General features: G+C 49.9%; 1 protein-coding gene across 1 annotated transcript; it reads right to left on the bottom strand.

Moving 5' to 3' along the window:
• Positions 1–74: 74 nt before the first annotated feature.
• Positions 75–27,064, bottom strand: LOC108931570 (cat eye syndrome critical region protein 2-like). Its single transcript, XM_018747425.2, has 19 exons — positions 26,654–27,064; positions 12,725–12,819; positions 10,856–11,039; positions 10,517–10,644; positions 10,329–10,415; positions 10,051–10,106; positions 9,594–9,754; positions 8,031–8,120; positions 7,777–7,933; positions 6,820–6,949; positions 6,643–6,680; positions 6,457–6,548; positions 6,228–6,354; positions 5,123–5,514; positions 4,869–5,012; positions 3,971–4,742; positions 2,284–3,739; positions 2,098–2,178; positions 75–1,997 (listed from the first exon to the last, which is right to left on the bottom strand). Exons 1-18 carry the CDS (start codon positions 26,771–26,773, stop codon positions 2,121–2,123), a joined length of 4,287 nt encoding a protein of 1,428 aa, XP_018602941.2. The 5' UTR covers positions 26,774–27,064; the 3' UTR covers positions 75–1,997; positions 2,098–2,120.
• Positions 27,065–27,681: the final 617 nt, after the last annotated feature.

Here is a 27,681-nt window from a genome sequence, read left to right as displayed (position 1 = left end):
AACCATATTTATATTAAGAACAAAGTCAAAATATACAAAATTTAAGGAAAAAATAAATATGATTCACATTAAATCCAGTCTAGTTTCCTAGTGCAGACAATAGTGAGGGTGGAAGAGCACGTTTCAGATTTTACCCAGAATCAACAGCAGAGGACAGTATAAACAATTCCAAGGCAATAAACCTTTTGCTACGCGGAGAGCTTTCACCTATCTTTTCGGCAAAAAGTAGCGGTGACAGCTCTTCTTTGCCCTGTCTGACTTATCTGCTCCACACACGGGAAGCATCTGTTCCCTGGCCACAAATTAATCCTGTTGCCAAGGAGACCACAGCATCCGGCTCCAGGAGGCACTGAGGGCGGGACATCTGGGAGTGGTGGCGACAGGACAATGGTGAGCTCTCTGAGGTAGTTTAAAACTCCATGGCCACCACGCCAGAAGGTGCCCGCGCTCATGGAGCACAAATTGTAAAGGAAGCAATCGGGAAGTTGTTTAAGCTTTTTAATTAGAAAAATAAGAATATATATAACTGACTGAACTGACACTGGGCAAAAGAACTGGGAGGGAAGAAACATGTTTGGAAAAAGACAAGATGTTTGTCTGGTTAAGTCATACGGAGCTGAACTTCCCGCACGTGCTTCCCATCAGAACACTATCACATTTTCCTAAAAATAAGACAAAATGCCCAAAGATAAAGCAAAAAAGGTCAAAATCCAGCATTGTAGTAACATCCGATTGCAATAAAATGACCACGGCTCCACCGGCTTCACAACACAAAGAAAGTTCAATGAAGTCTCCTGTGAAGACAACCTGTCGTCTGTTGCATGAACTGATCTCAAATGTCCGTATATCTCATTTTTAAAATACCCGTATTAAAACTCTATACCCTGAGGACTTTAGATCATTTTATGGGAGAACTGGATGCCCACAAAAAAGTATTTTCTGTAATACTACGCGCTACAGTTAGTACTAGAACTCTGCACTTGTCACAGTATGAAGCAGCTACACATGAATTTCCATTCCAGGACAAAAGTAATTTTTTCAGAAAAATTACACAAGGATTTTGATGCATAAGTAGTAAACATACTCCGCCTCCTAATAACTGACAGCAAAAATCATTCCAAGTAGTCAATAATCCTCCTGGGATTATGAGAGAAAAATTTCTCAGTACATAATTTTTTTTTCATGGCAGGGAAATGAATGTGTACAGTGTTTTGCGGTGAACCCTGTGCAGTGTACGTATCTACATTAGCAGAGACAGTAGTATGCCATGGACATAAATATATTCACGGTGACAAACAAAACCGCAAAAAATTGTTTTAAAAAAGTTCAAGGCCACTATTTTGAGAATGTGAACACGAATTACACAGTGCAGTGAGCCTATAGTCTTTAAACATTCTTAGAGCGAAGGCGACGTTCAATGCGCCCAAATACACCAAAACAGCGCCCGAGTAGATTGAGAAAAAGAAAAGCGCAAATGCCCGACCCATTCCGCGTCCATTCTCACGGGTACGTGAGCTGTACATACGATATGATTACTTACACATACATTCAACGAGTAAAAGGCAACACAGCAAGACGCCCTTTGTGGGTTCGGGACCTCTACAAATGGGCGGAAGAGTCTATAGGGTTTTAAAGAATCGTCTCTAGGCGTTGGCGGGACCATCGCCCCACATCATCCTCCATGCTCATCCATCCAAGAAGTCTGTCAGTGGTTGAACAAGATGAGGAGGAGGGATAGGCTCAGGATGAGGTGATGCAAGGAAGACTTGGTACTATGGCTGGTGGAAAGGCTCTCACGGGTGCAAGTGGCCCTAGGGGTGTGTTCACTGTCCAAACCAAGCAAGAACTTCACACAACTGGACTGGCAATAAATCCCACCGCCTTCAAAGCACAAATGCAGCATCCCATTCGGTAACACTGACAGGCAGGTTGAAGTCATCGCCATTCTCAGGGCAGGGAAGGAGGAGCTTGTCTTCAGTCGCATCACCATCCCTCTGCTGTGGAGATCAGAGTAGAAAGTTTCTGCCCTGGTTAGTGACACCAATGTACTCCAACTGTGCCCACCCACATTTATACCAGTACATTAAAGGTTCTCACCGGGACCGCTCCCAGCATGCTCCTCACACTCCCTGCTTGCTGCCAGGGTCCCTGGGAGGTCCTGCACACGTCACCTGCTGCCTGTTGTGCAGATATGACACGTCACATATCAGCATGCACACCAATAAGCAAGGACTGACAGTACTAGACAGATACCAGAACGTCAGAGTTGGAGTTTCCCCTCACCCAGGATGGAGGTAGTGCTCCTGAACCGTATTCCTCTGTTGGACCATAATTCCCTGGAAGTGGCCACCTGCTCTGGGGTGTCTGTACAAGGTCATCTGAGACTGGCCAGGAGGGTAGGGGAGGTGCTGCAGAGCCTCCATCAGGTGTGGGTGGGACCGCTGGGCAGTGTAGGGACCGCAGGGATACGGGTGGGCAGAGTAGGGGGGGCGAGGCAATGCATGCGGTGGTGGAACATCACCCTGGTGCACTCCGGGTTGTGTTGTGCGCGAGTCATACAGGAAGTCACCTGCATAGGGGGGTTGGGCTCCACGGTGACGCACTGCTGCATTGTGGCTATCTAGGTCCAGGATCTCCTTGGGGCTCTCGGGCTGCTCCGGGCCATTCTCCATGTGCGCTGGCTTCAGGGGGCTGCCAGCCTCCCGGCTCTCAGGCACCGAGCCGGGGGAGAGTAAACCACCCCCGGAGCCCTCCGAACCGTGCGGGGATGCGCTGCTCTCCTTCGGACGCCCGTTAACATTAGAAACCGTCGGCACATAGGCACCAGAAGGCACGGGATGACGAGAGTGATATGGGGAGCGCTGCCACTCCATTACTGGGAAGCCACCCCTCTTACTGCTCTGAGGCTGGGGGTAGTACTGCGGTTGCTGGTATGGTGAGAACATGCTGGTGTTGCCCTGGTGATTTGGAGAAGCCATGCGGTACGGGTATGCTGCTCCCTGCAGGTGATAGGTGGGATACTGCGCAGCACTGGGGTGGGGGTTCATAGGCTGGCCAGGAGACTGGCTGCCGAAGGCCTGATGGTTGGTGCCCGGCAGGGTTCGTCCCATGGGGATACCATACTGTGCGTGGAGTGAACCTGCAGAACCAAGCTGGCCCTGGGCTACATTTTCCTGTCCCAGGTGATGGGCTGCTTGGGGCTGTGTGGGTCCCCTGGAGGCCAGTCCCAGCCGAACCCTGCCCACCAGTTGAGTGTGAAGCTCTGATGAGAAAGCCTGTGGTTCAGGATGGCCATTGGCCATCCCAGGTGACCTTATCATGGTGGCAGCTGCAACATTCTGCTCTAGTAGAGGGCTGCCACTGGGTGCCTGGTCCACACTGTCCCCTAAGCTCGATTGGCTGGGTACCTGGGGCAGAGCGTGAGCGTGGGACGCAGAACGTAGGACAGTTTGTGGAGGAGAGTTGTGTGCTCGACCATCCTGTGGTGCATTCTGGGATGCGAGAGCTCTCTCCGTTTTGCAGGTTTCAGTGCCCTGAGGGTGTCCCGGTGCTGCCCCTGGCCCTGCCTCCCCTCTCTCTTGGTGTCTTCCCATGTCGGGGGCGGATGGGCTCTGCAGTGACCCACAGATCCGATTTGGGTGTTCCGTGGGGCTGGGGACAGACCGGCGCTCCTGTTCAGCCTGGACTGGGGTCACTCGGGACAGCTGGACGGCCGATTTGGACTCAGGTGGCGTCAAACCTGGTGGGACACAGAACACGGAAAAGTTCAGTTTGGTGTAACGGAACAAGTTATTTTCGGTGTGGGATGAGAGCTGAATATTTCAAGCTGATCACGTAGGTTCAGAAATTTTTTTAATTTTTTTTTTTTTTTTAAATTTTATGCCACAGTTCTTCCATTTAATGTCAAAATATTTTCTTCTATCTTGACCGTCATTGTGAATTCTTCTGCACTGGCTGACAGCTCTCTTACCCTGAGGTGCTGAATCCAAGTTTTTAGTGGGACAGCTCTCAGCTGTGGCTTCCCTTGCAGGACGAATCAACTGCATTTCTGAGCGGGGCAGATGCAGCGGGGCAACTGGGGCAGGGGAAGCCTGCGGAGGCTGCTGAAAGCCCCCCAGTTGGTGTTGTGGAAGGAGTGATGGACACTGGGGTCTTGCGGGTGGCCTTGAGGAAGCAGACAGCTGCTGAAGGGCGATCATCTCTGGACTCTCCAACATGGAGGCCAGGAGGGGCCGGGAGTCGTGCGGTGGCCCAGGGCTTGGAGAGCTGGAGGTAGGCATCCTGTACTGCCCATTGGGGGCATGATATCGCACTGTCTGGTCTGGCCAGGGCTTTGTGGGCGCGGGCGGCCGTCCCATGATAGAGCTAAAAGGGCGTTGGGCAGATGAGCTACTCATGACTTGATCCTGCATCGCGGGCCTTGCAGGCCGCTCGTGCCCTTCAGCGTTCATCCCCGGCCATGCGGCAGGCATAACCGCCACAGGCGGGCAGAAGCGAGCAAACGGGCTGTTTTGCTGCAGAACCTCTGGTACTGGGTGTCGACTCCCGGAAGTATAAGTCACCTGCCCTTCAGGAGATGGGCTGCAGAGGCCCCCGGACTGTAGAGCTATGGGACGTGGACCCAGAGAGGGACCATGAGTTGGCCCCAGATACGAATGCTGCTGGTGACAGGGATGCAGAAGTCGAGCCTTTGAATCCACTGGAAACCTGGGGCCCAGACACTGGCCATCGCCAGAAGAAGCCTGAGTAGACAATTCAAAATAAAAATGAGTAACAATAAAATGACTCCGAACAGGGTAACAATAAAATGACTCCCAACAGGGTAACCAAGCATTAAAATAAAATTCCCTGGAGGAGAGCCTGCACACCTGCATGTTGAAGTTGGGAGGTAGGCGCCATGTGTTCGGCTCCCCAGGCTTAGGCTCCGGAGGTCTCTGCCTAGGGAAGGAAAATCTCGAATCCATAGCCATGCGTTGGGCAAAGGGTGCAGGGCCATGGGGGTGGTGGGCCGGCTAAAGAATCGACATGAGTACAGGGTCAAAACTACATTTATTTAGAGTACTGATATCCATCATCAGAGTTCTGAACAAAGATTTTTGGCACCAGTGCATGTAGTTCATACCATCTGAGTTTGGTGGAACATGTTAGGATGAATGTCAGATGTAGGGCGAGGCTGTCCTGGCTGGAAGGTATGGTCTTTAGGCATCTCGTTGGTCCAGGGTGAAGGAGGGGGCTGGGGGCGCACACGTCTGTTCTCTTCCTTTGGGCCGCTACCTTTGCCACTGCCGCGGGGGTCATTAAAACGGCGAGCCTGTTGCTCGCTAGCCCGGACCAGGTTTTCAAGCCCGGCCTGACCCCCAGTTCTCTGCCCTCGGTTCCGGCGCCGCTCCCGTCGATCCCGGTCCTCGTTGCCGATGTTGAACTCCTCGTCCGTGTCACCCTCCTCCGCTGGGAAGTGCTTCAAGAGGGCCTTGGTGAAGCAACGCTCCAAAGACTCTGCCATCATGGTGTACTCTGGGAAAAGGGAGGAAAGCAACTTCAATCCCGTGAGGACATTGTAAGCAGGCAAAACGAAAATTTCAATCTTTCTGCTTTTAAGAGAAATTGAAAATACCGTAAGTTGAATACAAATATTCTTTTCGTTTCTGGGGTAGTGACCAAAATCATCAGTGCAATTTGCATCAAAGTTCGAATGATCAGAACTTATGACAGGAATTAAAGTAGAATGAAGCCCATTCTTGTGTGTATTCTTTTCTCTCTCTTCTCTCTCTCTCTCCCTCATTCACACACCCCCTGTTCTTCAGCAGGAGCAGCACACAGACCAGGTCAGGGGGCAAGATGTGACCTCTGAACCCTGTTCCCCACCATCCACAGAGGGGCTTCAGAGGAACCAGGCAGGAATGTGTTTCAATGGAGTCCCACTGGGCTTCATTCCCGCCCGTTACTGCCCAATCTTCAACATTAATCAAAGTCAGATGTCCATGGTCATGATCTCTGCAGAGACCCGTCACAAGCAAGAACTCAACTATCTGTAGACATGTCCCCACAGTCCAGCTTTAAACACACCAGTAAGATCAAATGCACTGTCAAATGCAGTTGCAGGCACATGGCTGTCATTGCGTGCAAACATTTAGGACATGTATCACACTGGTTCGTTTCTTACTTTTCTATCAACAGCTTCTCGGCAAAGACTTCAAACCATCTGGGTGAGAACATGGTGCCCTTACCGCTGTCCTCTCCGTTGTATTCCTGGCAGTTGTCAAACATGAGCTTCACATCAGACACAAATTCATCCTTGGCGAGGTACTGCCCTTGGTTCAGTTTCTTCTCAATGGTGGAAAGGTCCATTGGGGTCTGGGTACACAAGAACTTCCAAGTTCATTCCTATACATTCGTGCATTCAGAATAAATCCTGTTTGTGATACAGCTTGGTACAACATTCTCACATTTCCTCACCTGGATGATTTCATGATAGTTGGGGGCATAGGATTCATCTACTGGCTCTAAGAAGGGCCATGCATCCTTATGGGCCTTGAGGGCTTCCAGCACTGGACAGACCGATGAAAACATGATCAGTTAGGAAGCCTATTGTTCATTTCTCAGAGAACCTGGTTACAGCTCTGACTCAACGTCCCAGCCTACCTTTGTATAAAGCAGTGTAATCATCATCAATTTCATACCTGGGGGGAGCAGAAGAACACGGATAATCGTAAATATGATATGTTGTCTAAGTGCAACTTCTCCAGGCTGCATTTTGGAAATGTAAAAGCTTCTCTGAGGATAAAGAAGCCACAGCAAGGGGGTGCAGATCGCCCTTACAGTTCCTTGGTGCGACGGGCACGGCGGATGGGTGAGTGGGTGTCCAGGTGCAGCAGTTCAGGTGGCAGCTCCTTGCCTTGTGACAGCAACCATGCCTTCTCCTCCCGCTGCTGGCGCCGTCGTGCACGTTCTGAGGGAGGGAAAGGTACATAACTGAGAAATTCTCCAACATTCCATTGAAGAAGTCATTGGAAAAAGAACAATTTCCAACATACAATAAAAATGCCTTCAGGGCCCACAAACATCTGACATGACCAGTCAGGTAACACAACGCAGGAGTGATTTTGCCCTGATAAGATTCCAAGTGGCACAGCACCGCAGCAGGAAACGCATGCACCCCAGCAACTAGGCTGTGTGTTCGAGCCTGGGTTTGATACCAGCTCTGGCTGTGCAGGTTTGGTTGTTCTCCTCATGTTCATGCGGGTTTCCTCCAGGGGCTTCGGTTTATTCTAACAGTCCAAAGATATGTTGAGTGAATTTGGGAACGTAAATTTCCTTCTATGTGACTGACTGCGTGATGAATCCACTCAGCTTTGAGTGAGCAAATGATTACAGGTAGTTCAGTGCAATCCAATATTCTACCACACCTTGTACAAAGGCATCAGCTAAATAATAGTAACAACAACAACAACAACAACAACAATAATAATAATACTACATTATTACAAAGGAGGAGGACTCCTGGAATGATACCTATTCGACTCATGACCAGAGCAATAGACAGATTGTGTCATAGTTCAGAAAGGGTCCAATAACCCAAAGCAACAAAAATTTGTTATATAGTACTCTATCTTAAAGGTAGACTCAGTGCGTTCACAAAGCTATAAATAAATGAAGTGACTAAGGCCACTATAACCCCCTGTAAGAGAGACCATTTCTTCTTGCTCCACACCCTGTGCGGTGTTTCCACAGATCCTGTATCTAGCTTCCAGGCATCAGTATCCCAGCATGCCTCACCCTCCACTGCCTTAATCCTCTCCTGCTCCTCACGCTGCCTCTCCTCCTGCAAGAACCTCTCTTCTTCCCTGCGCTGCTCTGCCAGCAGTGCCTGCCGGTCTGCATCCTCCTCCTTGCGCTTCTGTTGCTCCACGTTCTCAATGGCCCTCAAGGTCTCCTGATGAAACACATACACACAGACATTCAGTACTTAAGTCCCACAGGGTCTCTACGCAGGAGTCTACAGAGGCCCTAGCGGTGGACCCGCCCCTCACCTGCTCTTCACGGGTGAGACGGCTGGAAGGTGGTCGGTGTGAGCTGCGAAGTGGAACGGGATCTAACCGTTTCTCCTTCTGTTCCTTCTCCTGCAACACCAGCACGAGAGCAGCTCATTACACCCACAGACACACACATGCACAGATGCTGACCCAAAAGTCCAGGCACTGCCCTCAGATCACCGGTGGAAGTCAAGAAGGGTCACGTGCCTGTGGGCTGCACACCACCCCACCCTCCTGCTCTCTACTCACCCCTGAATTTGCCTTCCCAAACAGGCCGCAATTATCACTGATTATCTTTCAAACCTCTCGAAAAAGCGGGGGGTGGAACTGCGCCGTGTGGAAACATTTTTCAGGAATAGACCACACATGTATTAAGGGGAAAATGGTCCTGGTGGACAGTGTCTTCTTCAAATTGGATGTACAGATTTACACTGAAGGAGGAGCTGCCCTGAGAGCGTGGTGTTGACGAACCAAATTATGTAATAAATATTTCCAAATTTTTGTAAATTACTGTATTGGAATATATCAATTTTAATATCGCAGACTATTTATCTTTGGTGTCCAAAACATGTTTTTTAAAACCGTTTTTTTTCCATTTTTGCTTTGTGTATCACACTTTTGTCTTTTTTGCTTTTTATTCTGCATGTCACAGCATTACAAGACCATGCATAAAAAAAGTTGCACATCTGTTACGCAAAATAAACATATCGCATAACATAACAAACAAATTACTTTGTCCAGTAAGCAAATTTAATAATTGTGTGGCTATTTCTGCAGCTGGCTGGCAACAAAAATGGCGAGGAAAAAAAAATAATTGGTTGCTCACCCCTGCATTACAGCATAGAGGGCCACTCTGTTAACAATGAGCGCAAGTAACAAAAATGAAAATGTAGAAAATTTGAGTTGGTTGGAAATTGGAAATTCTGAAATTATTGTCTATATTTGGATCTGTGTGTGTGTGTGCATGCAACGTTCTCTGCAATTGGATTCATAAAACCGAAATGTTGATCTCGAACGGGTGATGTCACCACTTTAGAGGCGGACCTATGATGCCCATTGAGTTCAGATATTCAGCCAGCATTTCATAACTTGTCAGACCAAAGAGCTGTCAAATTTTACATTAAATTCTCGGTTCAATCTGAACGTGTTCTCATTTAAAGCAGGTCTGACTCCGTACCCAACAAAAAAAAGTTAAAAGTCTGACACTTATGACTGAGCAACGCCATTTCTCCATTTTTGTGAGGTGCCATGAATTACAGCTGCGGCTACACTGAAAAATAAGTCACCTGTCTATGAATTACAGAATATGAGCAATCTGGTGAAGTGCCCAGACACCTTGGGCTGCTTGCAGCTACTGGCAGAACCTCCAAAGAGGGTGCAACCCCAGGACCCCCACCCCAGTGTCAGTGCCTGGGGGAGAGTCGAGCCACATGACCCTGTTAATTGGCCCGTTTTTACAGACACACAATGTGTTCCAAACATCGCCACTCTGGGAAACTCATTTCAGGGCATCGAGGAAGGTAAAAGGGGTGTGTTTGCAGCGGACCGCCACATTCAGACCTTGTGCACGATCATGCTGCTGATCTCTGGCAGGAAGTTCTGGCTGATGATTCTGTAGAGGTGACGAGCTTGAGGGGAGGTACTGTCCTTGAGGTTGTTGGCTAGGTTCACCCACTGCTCCTCAGTGTCGCACACCAGTGACCAGGTACCACGCTGCCGCTCTGAGGGGGCACAGGAGGATGGTATTATCATCATCATCGCCACTAGCAGGGAGGTGATCCACTAAGGACAGTTTCCCTTTGAACTTTAACTCCTCTGACCGGCATGGCGATATAAGATGTGATGCATTGGATGCCTTTTATATTACAGTATTAAAAAAACGGCATAAACAATTTCTTCACTTGTTTCCTACACTAATCCAACCATAGAGGCTGCAATTTGTTGAGAAAAAAAGCCCATATGTTGCTTCTCGTGGTCAGCAAAGCAGGAAGGCACAGCAGTAAATGCGTCCACACACCTTCGCCTGGCTCCTGAGTTTCCACGCCATTCTCCGTGACCACGGTGTCCACCTCACTGAAACAAACAACGAACGGGCTTAGCCGACACAGTGACCCTTCTGCGTTCACGTGTTTTCAAGCATCAGACAAGCAGAGGGATCAATCACAGCGATATGGATCAAACATCTCTGACAAAGCCTAAATTCCCAGCTAAGATCTGAATTAGGATTTTCCCCAAACACCGGTGGATGTGTAAAGACTGCTCTGCAAGAACACCACAACACTGGGTAAGCCCTACCTCAGCCGCTGCTCTTCCTCCAGCTTCTTTTTCTTAGGTGGCCTCCCCCTCTTCCTTTTCTCTGGAATCTTGACCTCGGGGATCACGCTACACAAACATGACACCTACTGACAAACCTTCCCCGACATGCCGGTGAAAGCCAACATCTCCTCATTAGATCAGAGGAGGTTCTGATAACGTGTCCTCACCTGAGTTCACCTGGCTTCGGCCTGACCGGCTCCTCCTTGTACATGCGTGTGCCATAGAAGTACCAGTAGAGGGCGCCATTTCCGTCCTGCCCTAGAGGCTCCACTCGCAGGCTGTCCGCATCCAATCCCTGAAAACGGGGTAAGTAATACACTCCAACCTCCGGACTAAAGCAGAGAACACCACCAAAAAGCAAACGAAGTGAGCATGTGTGTACAGGCTACCTTGCCCAGGATCTACTAAATCAATCATATCTAAAAGGAATGTCGCAGAAGAGGGAACAATGGGCCGAAGCACCGACATCGTGCGTCTCGTGTCCTGCGAAACTGCAGAGCTCGCACCTTGAGCAGGTCAAAGACATCGGCGGCGTCCAGCCGGTAGTCACAGAGGCGGTGCAGCAGCTCCACCTGCGTGCGGGGAGGCAGCACCTCGAAGGGGCCCTGCCGCAATGGATTAGGCTTTCCCTCCTCCAGCTCCCAGCGGTAATTGATGATGTCATCGAGGTATGAACTGAAGGACTGAGGTCTATGAGGAGCGGGGTAAAGTGGACGGATAAGTCACGTGGATTATCATGGGGGAGGACATGACTTAGTGGCACTCAGCACTTCTTACCGTGAAAACCCACGACTACAGCCTTGCAACGGTCTCTGGCAGTTAACGTGGTGCCGCCGTTCCCTGGGTGGGACTTATCATTCATTCACTTGCAAATGATGCCCTTTCAGATGCATTTGTTTTACAAAACACACAGTATGTCCCCATTCCTTTAAGGCTTTTGTGGAAGTCTCATAAAAGTCTAATCTATGCCAATGTACTGTAGTGGTCTTTTCAAAAGAATGCCATGGGTTTTGGTACTGAGTCGGAACGCCGTTATCGCATATACTGTGGAACAGGTAAACAGGCACCGATCGCTGGTCAGGCCTGACCGATGCGCTGGGACTTGTCAAGACCTTCGGTTCCTACTCAGATGCACGACAGGCTTGGGGCAGGCTGAGTACTAACTCAACAGAAGGGGGGGTGGGTGAGTGGCTTATCTCAAAAGAGCAGCGCCCTCTTACACAGCTGCAAGCCGCCCCCGCCCCCCACACCCACAAGCACCACGCCGGCATGGCGTTTAACACGTGCAGATGAAAAAGACAGCCTCCTGCAAAACCAGAGTGGAGCACCCGTCCCCAGAATACCAGCAGCTTTCTGGACAAGACACCCCATCGTGTCCAGTTAGTGTGCCAGAAGGCTGTCTGGTCCAATAAAGCGACCTGTCCCGTCTGGTTAACACGCAGCCCAGAACGCCAGCAGCTGTCTGGTCCAATACCTCATCTCCATGTCTTTGGACCAGATCGTAGCATAAGGCACAAGTTGTGTTCCATCTGGCAGAGGAGACTTGAACGCTGCACTCGAGCTCTACACTTCCCAGTTCTATAAATCCCCACCTCTCTTCAAATTATTACTAAACACAATTCATTACCTTTTTTAATTTATGGTCCATTCAACTGTATTTAGTTCATTCTGTAAAGTGTATGCAGTCGCGTAACAATTTATCAGGTGTAGAGGGGACCAAACTATTAGCAACAATAATCAATGCATACGCAGGCTTTCAGAAAGACCGGGGCCCCCATTAGAGCTATCTATGTGCCACATAATTTATGAAACATTACAGACGTAAATGTAATATGAAGCACTGACACTTTTATTCATCTGATGCTGTCCTCCAAAGCAACTTACAACATTATGCTACTTATAATTATTTACCCATTTATACAGTTTATGCCAAGTACCTTGCTCAACTGTATTAAAGCTGGAAGTGAGATTTGAACCCGCAACCTTCAGCTCCAGAGGCAGCAGCTCGAACTGCTGAACTATGTCTTGAAACCACTTCAGTAAAATCACTAGTTTAACCCCTCCCCAGAGCAGCCTTGAGGGACCCACATCAAACTCAACACACGCTCATGTACATGCTCCACACTTCCTACAGGAGATTCCCAGTGATATAGTCATATCCTTTTCCTGTGGATCATATTTACTTCCTGGCCAGAACAAAAAAGTAGCAGGAAGAAAAGCAAAGGGTGTTTATGGGTTAGTGACAGGAAGGCAGAGGCACATGTCGTTTACACGCACACACTGACAGCTGGTCGAACGGGATTCCACGTGTCAGGTGGGCTGTCTTGGTCGGCGAAGATGATCCCTGCGTAGGTCAAGGAGGGGCGGTCACTCACGTGATGTCCGTGCGCTGGTAGCATCCCTGCAGCAGGGAAGCGATGAGCTCCGCCAGGAAGTCGCAGTCCTGCTTCAACAGTGCCTCCTCCAGCTCCTGATAGAGGATAACGGCGGGGGTAGGGTGTAAGAGAAAGAGATCAGCCATGACCGAGTCCTACAGAGAACAAGGTAGATGCTTCCATTACCTCTACAAGAACACAGCAAGGTGACCATTCGAGAGCTGCCAGCAAGGTGTCTCCATAGCGAGATATTACATTTATATCTATTCATTTACCTGACGATTTCCTCCAAAGCGACTTAACATTGTAAGGGACTTACAATTATTTACCCATTTGTACAGTTGAGTAATTTTACTGGAGCAATTCAGGGTAAGTACCCTGCTCAAGGGTTCTACAGCTAGACGTGGAATTCAAAGCTGTGATCTTTGGGTCCAAAGGCAGCAGCTTTAACCCTTGCATGACAGGGCTCAACAAAAACACAGCGTGGCTGATCAGGACAGGCAATTTGCTTCAATGTTTGTAGTCGGACAGGTAGAATCCTTCATTGCTTGGCATGTGGTCGAAATACTTAAGAATTTGATGCAAACGGCCGTCACAATAAAGAAACCCTGTGTCATCACTAATTGCCTCATAATTTTCATTCTAATGCAATTTTCTTGCTGGAAAGAGCCCAAACTTGATAAAAGAATGCAAAACATCCCAAATATCTTGCTTTTTTGGGCATATATATATACACACACACACACACACACACACACACACACACATATATATATTACACTAAGAGAAACAAAAGTACACACACAAAAACAAACATTGATTAATCTGATTCATTCATTCATCCGTCCATTCATAAAAAACATGAAACAACAAGAGTGATAGAGGGAAAAGAATATCACAAAAAGGAAATAACCAGACAAAATATATGCAATAGTTTCACAGGGATATTTAATGGTAAATCTTGGTGCAATTCTCACCTGCTTATACATTTAAGATATTTACAGTATATTTATACTTTTTCGGCCATTTTTTGATGTTGTATTAGGAGCCTTTCTGTAAGTACGATTCCTTCTCACGATGCTCTGATCATCTCACTTTCATCACCGTTAACTTGGATATTTTGCATCTGGACATTTACAGATTTTAGTTCTTTCTGACATGCCCAACACAGAATTGAAATTTCCTGTGGATAACAAAACAAAAACAATTCGTGCTGAGCCCTGCATAAGACATCAAATTTTCGACAGGGCGATAAACGTACCCAACACCACAGATAGGGGCGAGCCAAAGCTGTGTGTGTGCATGGGTGAGGCGCCTGGTTTTGTTTATGTCTGTTTGGGTGTTTGTGTGTTTAAGGCAGCAGTGGGGAACAGTGTCACGTTTAGCCTTGACCCTTGACCTGGGCATTAACCAAGAGAGTAAACCCTAGGTACTCAAAGGCCTCAAGAATGAGAAAGCACAAAACATCTAAGACCACATTTAGGACATGCCTTCTCTTTCTGCCTCAGTCAATCAGGGGTTCGCAGAAGAAATACACCTCCTTGCGCCTCCCTCCGCAACACACCTCCTTTCGCGACAGAACCTCAGGCAGCAGCCGCCAGGAGAGAAGATCAGGATGTCTGACGCGGAACATCCAACCACCAGCCGCTGATCACATGATTGAGGGTTCAGTGGAGCCGTGGGGCTGTGAGTCCCCCACCCCACGTGACATCAAAAACCACCCACGGACCAGATGGACTGCTTGGTCACTTTGATCAAGGCACGGAAACACAATCAGGACAGCACTGGAGCAAACTTAAGACCTCCAGAGACGTCTAGGACAGGCAGGGCTTGGACCTGGTGAGAAGTGGAATATGGACCGGACCAATTCTGCAGGTACCATATATCAAAAGAGGATGACTCATACAAGGCAGCAAGTGGCACATGGTCAGAGCTGCAGTCTTTGGATCCAGAGGATGCAGGTTCAAATCCCACCTCCTGCTGCTGTACGTTTGATCAAGGTAAAATTACCCAGCTGTACAAATGGACTAAATCATTGCAAGTCACTTCTAAGAAACGCACCAGCACACAAACATCCTCCTCCACCCAGCTGACTGCGACACCATAGGACAGGAACCGTCCCTTGATGAGATCTCCACTTTGATCGCACTGGGGGGGGGGTTTCAGCACCACCCTGTCCCTGCCTTTGAAGTGCAATTCAGCTGCTTAGATGGTGAAGTGGAATTAATACTGCTGTAGTGTGTATGTGTGTTCAGTTGAACATTTAGCACAGCCCCCGAACACAATACAGAACCGTCCACAATCAGGCTCAGCCGGAACACAAAACGCTTGACTCATTCGGCTCCAGCCGTTGCAGCCAAATTCAATCCGGAAAGTTCTTGCAGCAAAGGCACGGAGGAGCTGCGGTGGTTAAGGTGTCCTCCCTGCCTCTACACGTCCCCTCACCAGGTCTGCACAGGATTTACACACAGAGCCACACTGAGTCACAGCCATGCCATCCACCGCCGCCGCCACCACCACCCCCTGCCCAGCCTCCTCCCGGCGGCCGTGCAGGAACACGATGAGCCACCCGAGCCGTGCGCCGCAAAACATGCTGGTGCGAGAACGCGCCGACATTTGCCACGCTGCCAGGATGACATTCCACCTGGAGTCACAGATAAAAATGCTGGAGATTTCTCACGCTGAGTACAAGACCCCCACCCCTGACACAAACACCTTCTCAAGCAATCGGCTTCAAGGTGTTCACGTGTCACCCTGGGTCCAACAGTGCCCCAGAGCCGGGTCAGCCTCCGTATCAGGAAGACCCGCAGGAACAGACACGTTTTGCCACTGTCCTCCCACCAGCTCTTTCTGTCAGGAATGGGGGAAGGGTGTCAAAGCTGGGTGGGGTGGGGGAAGGGGGGGGGGGGGCTCCATCCCGCCACAGGGTCTGGAACAACCCCCATGCCGACCACTTCTCCCCTCCTCAGGGCCTCCTCAGCATCAGCTCTGACAGCTGAAGAAAAACAACGGGGCTCTTCCTCCCACGAGACCCCCCCACCCCACACACACACACACACACACACACACACACACACACACACACCTCCCAACCCCAAGCAGGACAAAACAAAAACCAGTCCTGGAGCACAAGCACTCAAAAGAAGCAGGTCAAGAAGCGGTGGTGGTCCCCTTCGATAGACGCCATGAAGAAATCGAGTGCGTCTGCAACCGGGAACTGACATTTCCTAAGAACCGCAGTCAACCGTGTTTAACCAGACGGTGTGGAGAGTCTGGCCCAACCGGTCCACGTGAAGTGGCGGAACAGGGCATCGCACACCGTTCTCCCCCACGAAGAAGATAAAGAAGGCATCTGCCCTCAACATGGGGCAGTCACCTAAGGACCAGTGTGGTCCAGTGACCCAACACCCTACCGGATGTGACCGGAACGCGGTACACAAGTCGTAGATCAGGTTTCATTTAAAAACTTATTCATTTATCTGATGCTTTTCTCAAAAGTGACTCACAACATTAAGCTACTTGCACTGATTTACCCTTTTACACAGCTGGGTAATTTTACTGTATCAATTCATGGCAAATACCTTGATCGAGGGTACTACAGCAGTAGATGGGATTCAAACTTGTGATCTTCAGAACCGAATGCAACAGCTCAAAACATTACATTAGATTCATTCATGTAGCAGACACTTTTCTTCAAAGCAACGTGCATCTCATCAGCAATTCAACATGTGCATTACATCAACAAAACTGAACTCTAAGCTACCAGTTCGCAGCACCCGATCACAGTGCAGGTTCCCCTCTGGGTTTCTACAAAAATAAAAATCTTGGGGGAAAAAAACCTCACTAAATAAACTGTTTTATTAGAAAACCAGGACATCTGCCACCTGGTATATTATGTAAACACTGTATGACACATTGCCCCCCCGCGCTTTCGAAATGTTGTTTTGTAGGTGACACCAGATCTGGCTCTACACAGTAAATGCTACATATCTATTATATCTATTATACTATACCTCTTTTCTCTTTATTTTCAGTCATTAAAGTATATATATTTGTTCTGTGCATATACAGTACTGCTTGAAAGTGTGAGATACAAACCTAAATGTTAAATCTTTAAAAAGACTAAATGACTATGATTTACACCCCTGACTCTACTTACCTACTTGGTTTAACCAATGCAACTTGGGCTTCACTTATTTTAGCACCTGCACTGCTTCTGTGTCTCTACCACACACACACACACACACACACACACACACACACACACACACACACACACACACACACACACACTTTCCTCTAAAACAACATATGGAATTAGTCATTATACACCTATTATATCACATGAGAAAGATTGATTCTCATTAAATAACCATTTTGTTGTAAAACAAGAGACACGAGGGGTTACCACACTCTCAAGCAGCAATGTACAGCATTCACATTAAAATAATCGAAATTTTCATTATTTCCTTCGATGCACCTATTTAGAAAATTTAAAAAATTGCCATACGCGTTTGGAGACACTGAAGTCTCAGGGGTGTCGGACTGATCCTTGCCCTGGGGGGTGGGGGCAACACAAGTTCCAGAGACAGTCCAGCACAAGCATGGTAAACATGGGGCAGAGAGGTGCCAGTTACATCCTTAGCTAACGTGAGGAAGCACTAAGATCAGCTCAACAAAGCTGCTGGACTTATGGACAACTGAGGCCACCAGGGGGCGTAGCGGTCAGAGCTGCTGCCGTGACTCAAAGGACACAGGATCAAATCCCACCTGCAGCTGTAGTACCCTGGATAAAGGCAGTCACCTAAATTGATACAGTAACACTACCCAGTTGTCTAACAAGGTAAATCAGTGCAAGTCTGTTTGGAGAAGAGTGTCAGATAAACAAATGAGCATAAATGTGACATCGAGGGTTCGGGGCCCGTAGAGCAACAATACAATGAAAACGGAAAGCATGCCATCAAAGCCAGTCACGCCAGCTGTATTTACCACGGTGAGCTACTGAGTCCTGGAGCAACGATGGGACCCCTGCGAACACGGTACAACCCAATACCCTTTTCACATCAAAGCTCCAGCACAAAGGCTGTGAAAACGACTCAACCTAAAGAGGCATTTTCTGAAGCTCGGCATTTTCTCGCCACCCAGGGTTCCTCCTGAGGACCCCCGCCAAGCAGCCAGGTGGGGGGGGTTTATTGGGTGACAATGGGGCAGCCGGCAGCCCAACGACCTCGATGCCTTCCACAGGCATGCAACCGGTGCCCACAGTCCCGAGGCCCGGATCGAACGCTCACCGCACTCCCCCCCAAGAAGCGCCTTATTGCTTCTTTACTGGATCAACCGGCCTTTGCTAGGCAACAAAGTCCTACCCCATCCCTTTAACACCAGGAGCTTTAGTTTTATTACAGATTTCAATGGATGAGTCAGTCCCAGCCCCCCCCCCCATTTTGATCATGGGGGTGTATCCCAATGTCAGGGCCAGGTGTGATGTGAGCAAAGAGGTGGAGGTGGCAGGGAGGTGGTGTTTACGCTGGGGTGCGAGGGCCATTAACTCAATGGGTGTGGGGCTTTCTGGAGCCAAGCCCCCACCCGAACGCTGCAATGGTGAGCAAGAGGTGCCTTTCAGAGCTGAGACAAGGAACCTATATACTCTTACTACTTCCGGAATTTTCTAGCACATGACTACAGGCCAGGCCCCCCCCAAATTGCCAATTCAAAGCAAAGACCTACTTCTGGAAGCCCCTTGCGGAAGAGGGCCTCAAACCCAGTCAGGTGCGGTTCGAGGCACTCTCCTGCGAGCAGGAGCAACATCCATGCGGAAACGGACAGCATGCGGCTCTCGGCATGACCGCGTCCCAGACCCTTCCATGAACGACCTTCATTGTGTTTCTCGCGTTCGCAGATCAAAGACTGGATTTAACAAGATGCTCATGACCGTAAAGTAGGCAAACGGTCCAAAAACCGGTTAAGGAGCTCCGAAATGTACGTGTTAAGGCTCCACCCAGCACAGGTTGAATGGCACAGTAAAACATGATTTTTACGCTATCAGATATATTTACTGAGAAAGTGGTTGCAGTTTATCCGTCAGCAGCTAAAGCTTTTATTTTATACACAAATTTTGTGAGCGAAAAGTGGTGCCCCTTGTCATGATTGCTGTTACGGCTGAAAATTATGTTAAACTTTTCAAACATCTACCTACGGGGCGCCAATGTATCACTTACTGTATCGGTAAGGTAATTTTTACATGGCTGTGTGGATTCGTCAGCCATGGAGTAAAACCACACAAGGTGGTGGTCACCAAACATGCTACACACTACTGCTGAAACCCCATTAAAGACATTCCCAAATATTCAAGAAAGGGTCTCTAAAAATGTGAACACTAACCATTCTTAACTGTAATACAAAAATATATATTTTAGAGATTATAGTATTTTTAATGTTTTATCTTCAGCATTTCTGAAATAATAAAGTCAAATGTTCATACTATGTATTGCACAATGTAACAAAAATTTGTTTTTTTTTTTTGCATTTTCCAATCAGTTTCCTTACATTAATCATACTTCTGGCAACAGTTTTAGAAAAATATTCTACATTCTTGGAATTAGCGATTTTTGGCACCGGCTTCCAAGCACCAAACAAGCCAGTACCTTTTAGGATCCAATGCTTTCTAGAATGTTCTAGTGCCTTCTAGAATCTTCCAATGGTTGCGAAGTTTCAGTGCTTTCCTACAATATTTCAGTGCAGAAAAACTGTGTCATTGTTCTGTTAATGAATGGCCTTTAAAATCCTACAGTAAATTGTTCCTTATAGGTGTGAGGATAAATTCTCAAATTCTTGAAAAATTTTCTCAGAAATAATGTAAGCAGGATTCGGTGACTAAAACAACCAGTGGTATTGTTGTAATCAGTAAACTTTAATGACAATCATTGCAAAAACTGATAACTTTGAAAAATTTTTACATTGAGTACGAAATTTGATATTTTTAGTGTATCCGTTCCAGAAATCGTAGGCGATACGAAATTTTGGATTTCGTTTCTCAATTCAGGGCATCCGATTTACCGGGGGAGGGTCCTTTTCTTCTAGAGTAAGGCAACAAGAACAACAAGTGTAAGGTTTCTGATCGGTAAAAGATCTGCAGCAGCAAAATGAGCTGAAGATTAAGATCAACCCGCAAAAACAGCCGTTTGCTCTTCAGGCAGGTGAAGTGTGCATAGAAGCACACACCATGAAGAGATACAAGCTAAGTGAGATCAGTGAGCACGGGGGGGGGGGGGGGGGGGGGGGTTGATTAACCGGTCACACATGGACCGAGGAGAGTGCGGTCTCCAGGACGGAGCTCCAGGACGGGGGAGGGAAGGGAAAGGAAGGGAAGGCAAGGGAGGGGAACAATCACACAGCTGAGCGGATCCAAACGGGTCCAGCTGCTTCGTCTGAAAAGATTCAGGAGAGGGGAAAAAAGGTGACCCAGTACGGCTCGGAACGCTCAGACCCGGGGGCCGCATTCAAAGCGGAGAGAGCGCTCACCACCCCCCACCCCCACAACCTCTAAAAGGATTTTACAGAACAGGTGATGTTTCCCCACAAAGAGCAGTTTCCCCGGAACAGATGAGCCGATCCGGCTGGGCTTTTGTTCTGTGCTGCTGGGGCTGTGCTGCCCCACACCCCCACCACCAACCCACCACCAACACCCACCGCACTGCCCCGCTCCTCTTCCCTCCCCTCCTCACCCCACCCCCGCTATACAGGAGCACGATCCCACACCCTCTTCCCTCCAGGGCCGCGGGGTTACATTCCTGGAAATGTGGTCACAGGGCAGGGTCTGGAGAACTTACCAGTCCGGTGGGGGCTACATGACTGGGTCGGACTCACCTGGCCACACATCAGCGAGACTTTTTAATCACCAAAAACATCAACGGTCACCGTGGCGACGTTACTTTACTGCACATTTTGACATCCCAGACGACAGTTTCCGGGCGAATTAATGACGCCAGAGTCACCAAACGGTCAGCTGCGGTCCAACCCCCAACCGGCTCTCTCCTCGCACCTCCCCAAAGTCTCGGAACAAACGGAACCCTGGGAAACAGGAGCGAGGGGCGAGGGGGTGAGGCAGACTGGAGACGGAGACACGAAGCCGTGGGGAGAGCAACAATGAAGGCGGCTGAAACAAACCCCCAGCGCAGGCTGGCCCCTCACCCCCCCGACGCAGGCTGCCAAACCATCTGATGCACGTACCGCTGCATGCACTTGTCAAGTCAGGGTCCCGCAGTGGGGTGGGGGCCTGGAGTGGGGGGGGACCGCGTGTCAGAATGGAGCCAAGGGGTCGGGAAAGATGCTGAGTGTGAGAGTGCATAATGAGGGAACGGCTTAGAAACACCGTGTGAACAAGGTTATTGTGCCAGACCGTGTGTGTGTGTGTGTGTGTGTGTGTGTGTGTGTGTGAGTGAGAGAGAGAGACAGCTTCAACACACTCCAATAATGAGTCTGCACACGCAAAAGAGGCCCGCGAATGTAGTGCGGCGGCCTTCGGTGGGAGAGCGCGTGACCTCGACGATGTGCCGGTGCCCCTACGGTCACATGCGTTGCGTGTTTATGGCGCGGGTGGTGTCACCTGCGTGCGGTCGTACTACCCCATCTCGCTGGGGGCTGGATGACACTGCGGTTGCGCACAGAGCTGCGTCAGCTTTGGTTGGAGCAGAGATGGTTGTGCAACTGTCTGCGGGTCGAGAGCATTTGCGTGTTACGCAATGCTGCATACCGACGCACACGCATTAAGCATGTATGCTGACAGCGTGTGTGTGTGTGTGTGTGTGTGTGTGTGTGTGTGTGAGAGAGAGTGAGAGGGTGGTTAAAACAAAACCACGCAGAGTGACAGGCTCTTGCTGTCTCCTTGATGGACTCCAGTGTTGAGGACTACACGGTCACTGAAGGGGTAAGGTCCTCTTTATGATGCGGCGCACGCCTCCTGGAGCTTGAGCCATTGAGCCATTAACTACGGACGACTTCGAACCCGCAGCCAACGCTCACTTCCTCCTCGAACCACGAGCCACCACCATGTCCTCTCCCAGCATCTTCTCCTCTCCCTGCTCCGCCCTGAGATGTCATCAAACACTTTAAGGACATTGTTTTTAAATGCGACCGTCCTCAGCCCCTCTCCACCATGCATAATAGGGGTAAATCCCTCTGACAATCCAGAGCCGTACCCTGCAGAACCCCCAACCCCTCACCCCCCACGCAAACAGGAGCGCTCAGCCAGGGCATCTCCGCCCTCTAGGGAGGGGGTACCATCTGTGGGTTCGTCATGGTGCTGCCAGGGTGGGGCAGGGCTGCCTGCCGCATTGTGCCCTGGCAGGACGAATGTGGGGCGCTGGCACCAAATCCACCCCCCCCAGTTGTGCAGGGAGACAGAAGGCGGGGGGGGGGGAGTTGTGGAATCGGCGCCTCCCGATAAAGCAGAAGTGGAGAACCAAACTCACTCTGCATTTTCTCTTTTTAGTTGTACGACTTGAAATAATGATGTGGGAAATGTGAATGGCAGCACTGGTAAGAACGAAGTACACACTACGGTAAAATGTTAAGGAGGAGGGGAAAAAAAAAAAAAAAAAAAAAAGATTACAAGCAATATCAGAGGTCCTTCAGAGAACCCATGTGGGCTGTCTGCCAACCTCAGCGGCTGTGCCAGTTTACACCCCCACCAACATCCCCCCCACGGTGCTCCTATAACAGCGGGAGGCTCAGCTCAGCCAAGACCCCCAGCAAGGTGGCAAAGCACAGCGCCCAACTGCACTGGACAATTTGGCAAATCAGCATCCTGCCATAAAAAGGGTTCCTCAACCACAGCGTCTGGCCTATTTTGAGGCACATGATAAAATAGCAGTGGGGGATGGGGGGGCTTCGTTTCCGACCAGGCAAGGATAACCTGTCCGGCTGGATAACGCAGGGCAGTGGGGGCGGGGCCATGTCTTGTACACTCTCCCCTCCCGAGCTGTTTCTTGCTGGGCATCCAAATCGATGCCCCTGAAAACAAACCCACTGGCTACCAATCACACCCCCCCACGCTGCCTAAAAGAAACCACCGGAAATAAAGGCCAATCCCACCCCCACCAACCCGTTCTATAGATGACATCACAGAGATAATGAAGATGTATGTTCACAGAGTGTCGCTCGCATCACCTCACATCAGCCTGAGGTCCCACCCCGGCCACAGCAACAAGGAAATGGCATCAGCGGCAGGTCCAAACGCTGGCCAAGTGTCCATTCTCACACCCTGGAAACCATGGCAACGCCAAGGAAAGCTGGTCACGGCACCACCAGTCCAGCATAGTAATCCCCCCTGCACCGCAGCGCTCTCATCGAGACCCACAGTGCCGGTGTGTTCCGGGTAGATAACGCAGGCCTTGTGGAGCCATGACAACGGTCACGTCCAACTCGGCGGGAGCAGGTACTGGGCACCGGGGGTGGGGGGTTCAATCTGGACTCAGGGAATGTCAGGGGGCAGCACAGGCAAACACACGCTGACTCACACAGGCAAAGAATCAACACTGGGGCAGGGGGATGGGGGGTGTTTACTCAGGGGCGCGTCCTATAAATCCCACACCAGTGTGGTAACCCAACCCCAGTCGGCACAAAAACACCAGGAAAGGGCACCGAGGAACCCATTTCCGCCAATCTTTTTTTAAAACCACCTGTCACCCAAATCCAACCATCTGCTTCATAACAAACAAAAACACGCTGCTTACACTTGAAACGTCAAGGGTTAAATGAACTCGCTCCGCAGCCCAAGCCGGTGGTTTACCGCACCCAGGACAACACCTCTGGGCGCCGGGGGATGTGAGCTCGGCAAGAACAAAGCAAAGGATGGAGCCCCGCACTGCCATACCTCAGCAGGCAGTGAGTGGCAACATAAACACACCTGATACAAGTTCACCCAGAAGGGAGCCCTCGGAGGAAACCGCCTCTCCACGTGACCCGGAGGCGAGAGTTCCCGGGAGATCAGCGCTGCGGCTGCCAGGGAAACAGGTTTGAATCTCTAACAAACAGCACGCCGACTAAGAAGGCAGCGGAGCACCAGATTCCTGAACTGGTTCGACGCTTAACTCGTGCAACACGTCTGAATCGACATCGGTAAAGTGGAAACTACATAAAAACCGAACACCAATATGTGACATTTATTTTTGAACAATTAATACGGAAGCAGTGCAACTTGGAGCAACCTCAAGTGCAGAGACTGTGCAGAGACTATGTCCTCTGGAAGGAGCAGGCTTTGGGTTCACGTCTCGAGCTGAAGACAAAGTAGGGGCGGAGGTGTCACTCGCACACCTCTCAAGACAAAACCCAGACCTCGCGACCCGACCCACCCCCCGTCCAACGCCTCTGCGTGCCGCGACGCTGCATACGCAATCCTCTTACACCTGGATTTAAACACGTTTTACTGAACTGTCTGACTGCTTTTTATGGCGCGCCTATTTTGGGCAACACATTAGGGCTTTAAACAAAACCCCACATGGTGAATTACTACCAAAGCCCTATTACGCTTTATCAGACGCAGTAAATGACCCTAAATCCAGCCGCCTTGATCGGCAGTTTGGCTCGTGTTACCCTGCTCTTTGATGTGTGGGCGCCTGCCAATAAAGGAAACCATCTCCCATCCCCGATGCGTCGACGGCACGTCAGCGGCGCTGATGAATCTGCGGAGGGCAGTGGGAGTTGAGTGCTGACTCAGACAAGCCCCGCCCCCGCCTACTCAGAAACGATGAGAGGCGCACCTTTCAAACGCACAAGTGGTGTGTCATCTCTTGAAGCGCAAGCTGCAGACAGGTGATGGTGCGCACATTTTACTTCACGTAGGAGGGAGATCGTCGGTCGGCATTGAACTTGCATGGTGCATAAAACCAACACGAATGCCTTATTAAAACCTGACACAGGTGAGGATGCTTCCATTGGACTCCTGAGTCGCAAGCTGCAGAACTTGGAAAACCATCTTGGAAGTACATGTTCTTAAGAAGTTGACAAAGGGCCTGGCCTGATGACTTTGCGGTGATTTTGTGACCCCCCCGAGCCGTTGTCCATCACGCGCGGTGGGGTGGGGGTTTGTGACATGAAGCCACATAACATCACGACCGTTGTGGAAAAAAGGACATTCTGGAAGGTTTAACTGCTTCTGTCCAACAAAACATGGAATTTCATTTAAAAAAAACAGAAATCATTCTGCTTACATCATCAATTCTCTAGGCGCAAAAAGAAGTTTGAGCGTTTTTTTACTCAACAAAACTGGTTGATAATGCCAACTATCAATGACTGCTACGTGGAGGTATTTTCCTCATATTGCCATATCATCTCATTACTGTCAAGTGCTTCAACCAAAACATCCACGAGGCTTTAATTAGAACATGTGATCCACTCGAGACCTTCTCTAAACTGATGGATGCTGTACAACACACGTGGTAATCGTTTATTCCATAGGTGCGAAAATATCAAAAGCCTAACGGTGACATATCTGGAACCCTTAACGTCTTAATGTGGACGGGAGGACTCCGGCACGCCAGCAACCTTTGCATGTCACCTTGGATGAGCGATCAGCCTAATGAGATTAAGGCTGCTCCTTGAAACTGCCTTCTTAAAGCACCCAGACGTGTGTGTGCGTGTGTACGTATGCGGCGGTGCAAGTTCCACCGGTGCGGAATGTCAAATTACTTCCCCCCCCATCAGAAGGACCACAAGGCAGGAAAGCAACTATGAGCCCACCTCCCCAGACTCTCCAACCGCCCCTGAGCGTGGCTGCCAAAGTACCTGCGGCGCTTGTGTCACCGCAGCCATCAGGTTGTGGGGTCGCCGCCGAGGGCCCGTTGACGAACATCAGAAAGCCGGTGCCCCCGGAGCCCCAGCTAATTAACAAAGCAGGACCCCCAAGTTCTCTCGAACCAAGAGGAGAAAAGCAGCCTGGGGTTGCAACCCCCTCCTGTTTCCCCAATAACAAAGAAAGATGGCCAGTGTGTGTGTGTGTGTGTGTGTGTGTGTGTGTGTGTGGGGTCCCTTATTAAAGCACGATGTTGACCTTAATCATTCCGCTGCTGTCCCATAACCAGAGAAGGCCAACTGGGCTTTGAGGTAAAAGCCTGGGACAAGCATCCGATGGTAGAGAAGGACCAGAGCAAAGACAAGGAAGGGCACAACCGGAGGGACGCGCGTGTCGGCGTCTCCAGCAGGACAACTCGGGGAGGGGGGGTGGGGGAACCGAACTGAGCCGGAATTGGCCTGATCCTCTCAGGCACACGGCACACATGGCCAATGAATGGAGTCCTAAACCCGAATTTCGAACTCGAGTCCCAGGGAAAGGAAGGAGGTCGAAGCCCTTTGATCCGAATCAATCCAAACGTGCGGAAGAGTGGAGGGAGGAGGAGAAACGAAGAGCGCGAGAGGGGGGATCGATCGCAGGACCGGGAGTACCGGCGGGACCCCCCAGGGTCGAGCAGCGTGACCGTCCCCCCGCGTTACTTCCCTTTACCTTGTTACACTGCGTCTCGTGGAAACAAACCCACAACAAACAAACAAACAATGAGGTCAGAGGGAAAACAAACAAGACAAGAGTAGAGCACGAGGACACAAACTCCGATCCGATCCCGCTCCTAACCGCCGTTCAGCGATTAATACCGCCGTTTTGTTCCGACTATCGAAACAGGACGCGCGCGGATGATTGTACAATCACAATGTGTGAGTAAAGTTGTTGACCGAACGACCCCCCCCCCCGCGCAAACACAAACACACACACACACACACACAGGCGAGTTTAACACGAGCGCTGAGGTGAAGGGGGGGGCGATGGGGGGGTGCAGCGGACCGTCACCCGGGACCCGAACGGGACCCACACGCGACCACCAGGTGATCCCGGAGCACCGTAGCCGCGGCACGAGCTCTTTTTTTTTTTTTTTTTTTTACCTCGATCTCGAAGTCCGGCAGGCTGAAGGCCGTCCTGAACAGGGAGCAGAAGTGGGCGATGGCGGGCACTTCCCACCAGGACTGCACCTCTTCCACAGTTAGCCTACATCCCTGGAACATCTTCCAGCCGAGAGAGGTCCGGAGGAGGAAAGGAGAAGAAGAAAAAAAAAAGAGGGCACCGCTTCGTTCGTTGCTCACATTAGAAAAGAAAACGAGAAATAAACTTAGACAAGAAAAAAAAAAAAAATCGCTTCGCGACCAGCTCGTTTGCTCGCGCTCTCTCTCTCTCTCTCTGACTCGCGCGCTCGGGAGAGGGGGGTCGGCGACTTGTTCAAATCGGACAAAGTTTTTGTTGTTGTGGATGAGCACGCGGAGCCTCCGTGCAGTCAGTTGCCATTGCAACGCCGCGAGCGCCGCTCCAGTCTGCTTCAATGAGCGTCGCGCGAGCGGCGAACAGATGGGCGGGAGATACCAAGTGGGCGAGCGCGCGGGGGGAGCCTTGTGTCCAAACGGTCAACGCGACCCCCGCAGCGGTGCCCCGCGGGCCCGTGCGCTGCTGTTAAGTGTCTTGTAAGAATTAAACACTTGAAATATGAAAACGCGCCGGCTGCTGTTACAAAGTACGGCCGTTAAACGCGTGCCTATTGCGGTAGGTGCGGACCCCCGTTTAAAGGGAAAAGTAGTGAGGGTTGAGCGAGCTTGAAGGGGAAAAAAAAGGCGCTACGGCGGCGTGTCCCGAGGACGGTGTCCTGTGGTGTTGGAGCGTCGCGAGGAGAAAGACTGCGCGCGAGAGGGACGAGGGGACAAGAGGGGAAAACTCGTCCGAAGAACCGAGAAGAAGAGATGGAAGAAGGAGAGAAAAGACAAGAAAAAAGGGCGGAGAGGCACAGAAACGGGAGGAAAAATTGCTCTTCCTTTAAGTGTTGGATACTTACACAGTTACAGTACTGGTATTATATTCAGGAAGCATTAATAGAGATAGCCCGCAGGTGATCAATTTATTTATTGAATTTATTCTTATTAAAATA

The sequence above is a fragment of the Scleropages formosus genome, chromosome 2 (assembly GCF_900964775.1).
Source record: "Scleropages formosus chromosome 2, fSclFor1.1, whole genome shotgun sequence".
Lineage (NCBI taxonomy): Eukaryota > Metazoa > Chordata > Actinopteri > Osteoglossiformes > Osteoglossidae > Scleropages > Scleropages formosus.
The sequence above is the reverse complement of the archived record's forward strand: the minus strand, read 5'-3'. Positions and strand labels throughout refer to the sequence as shown.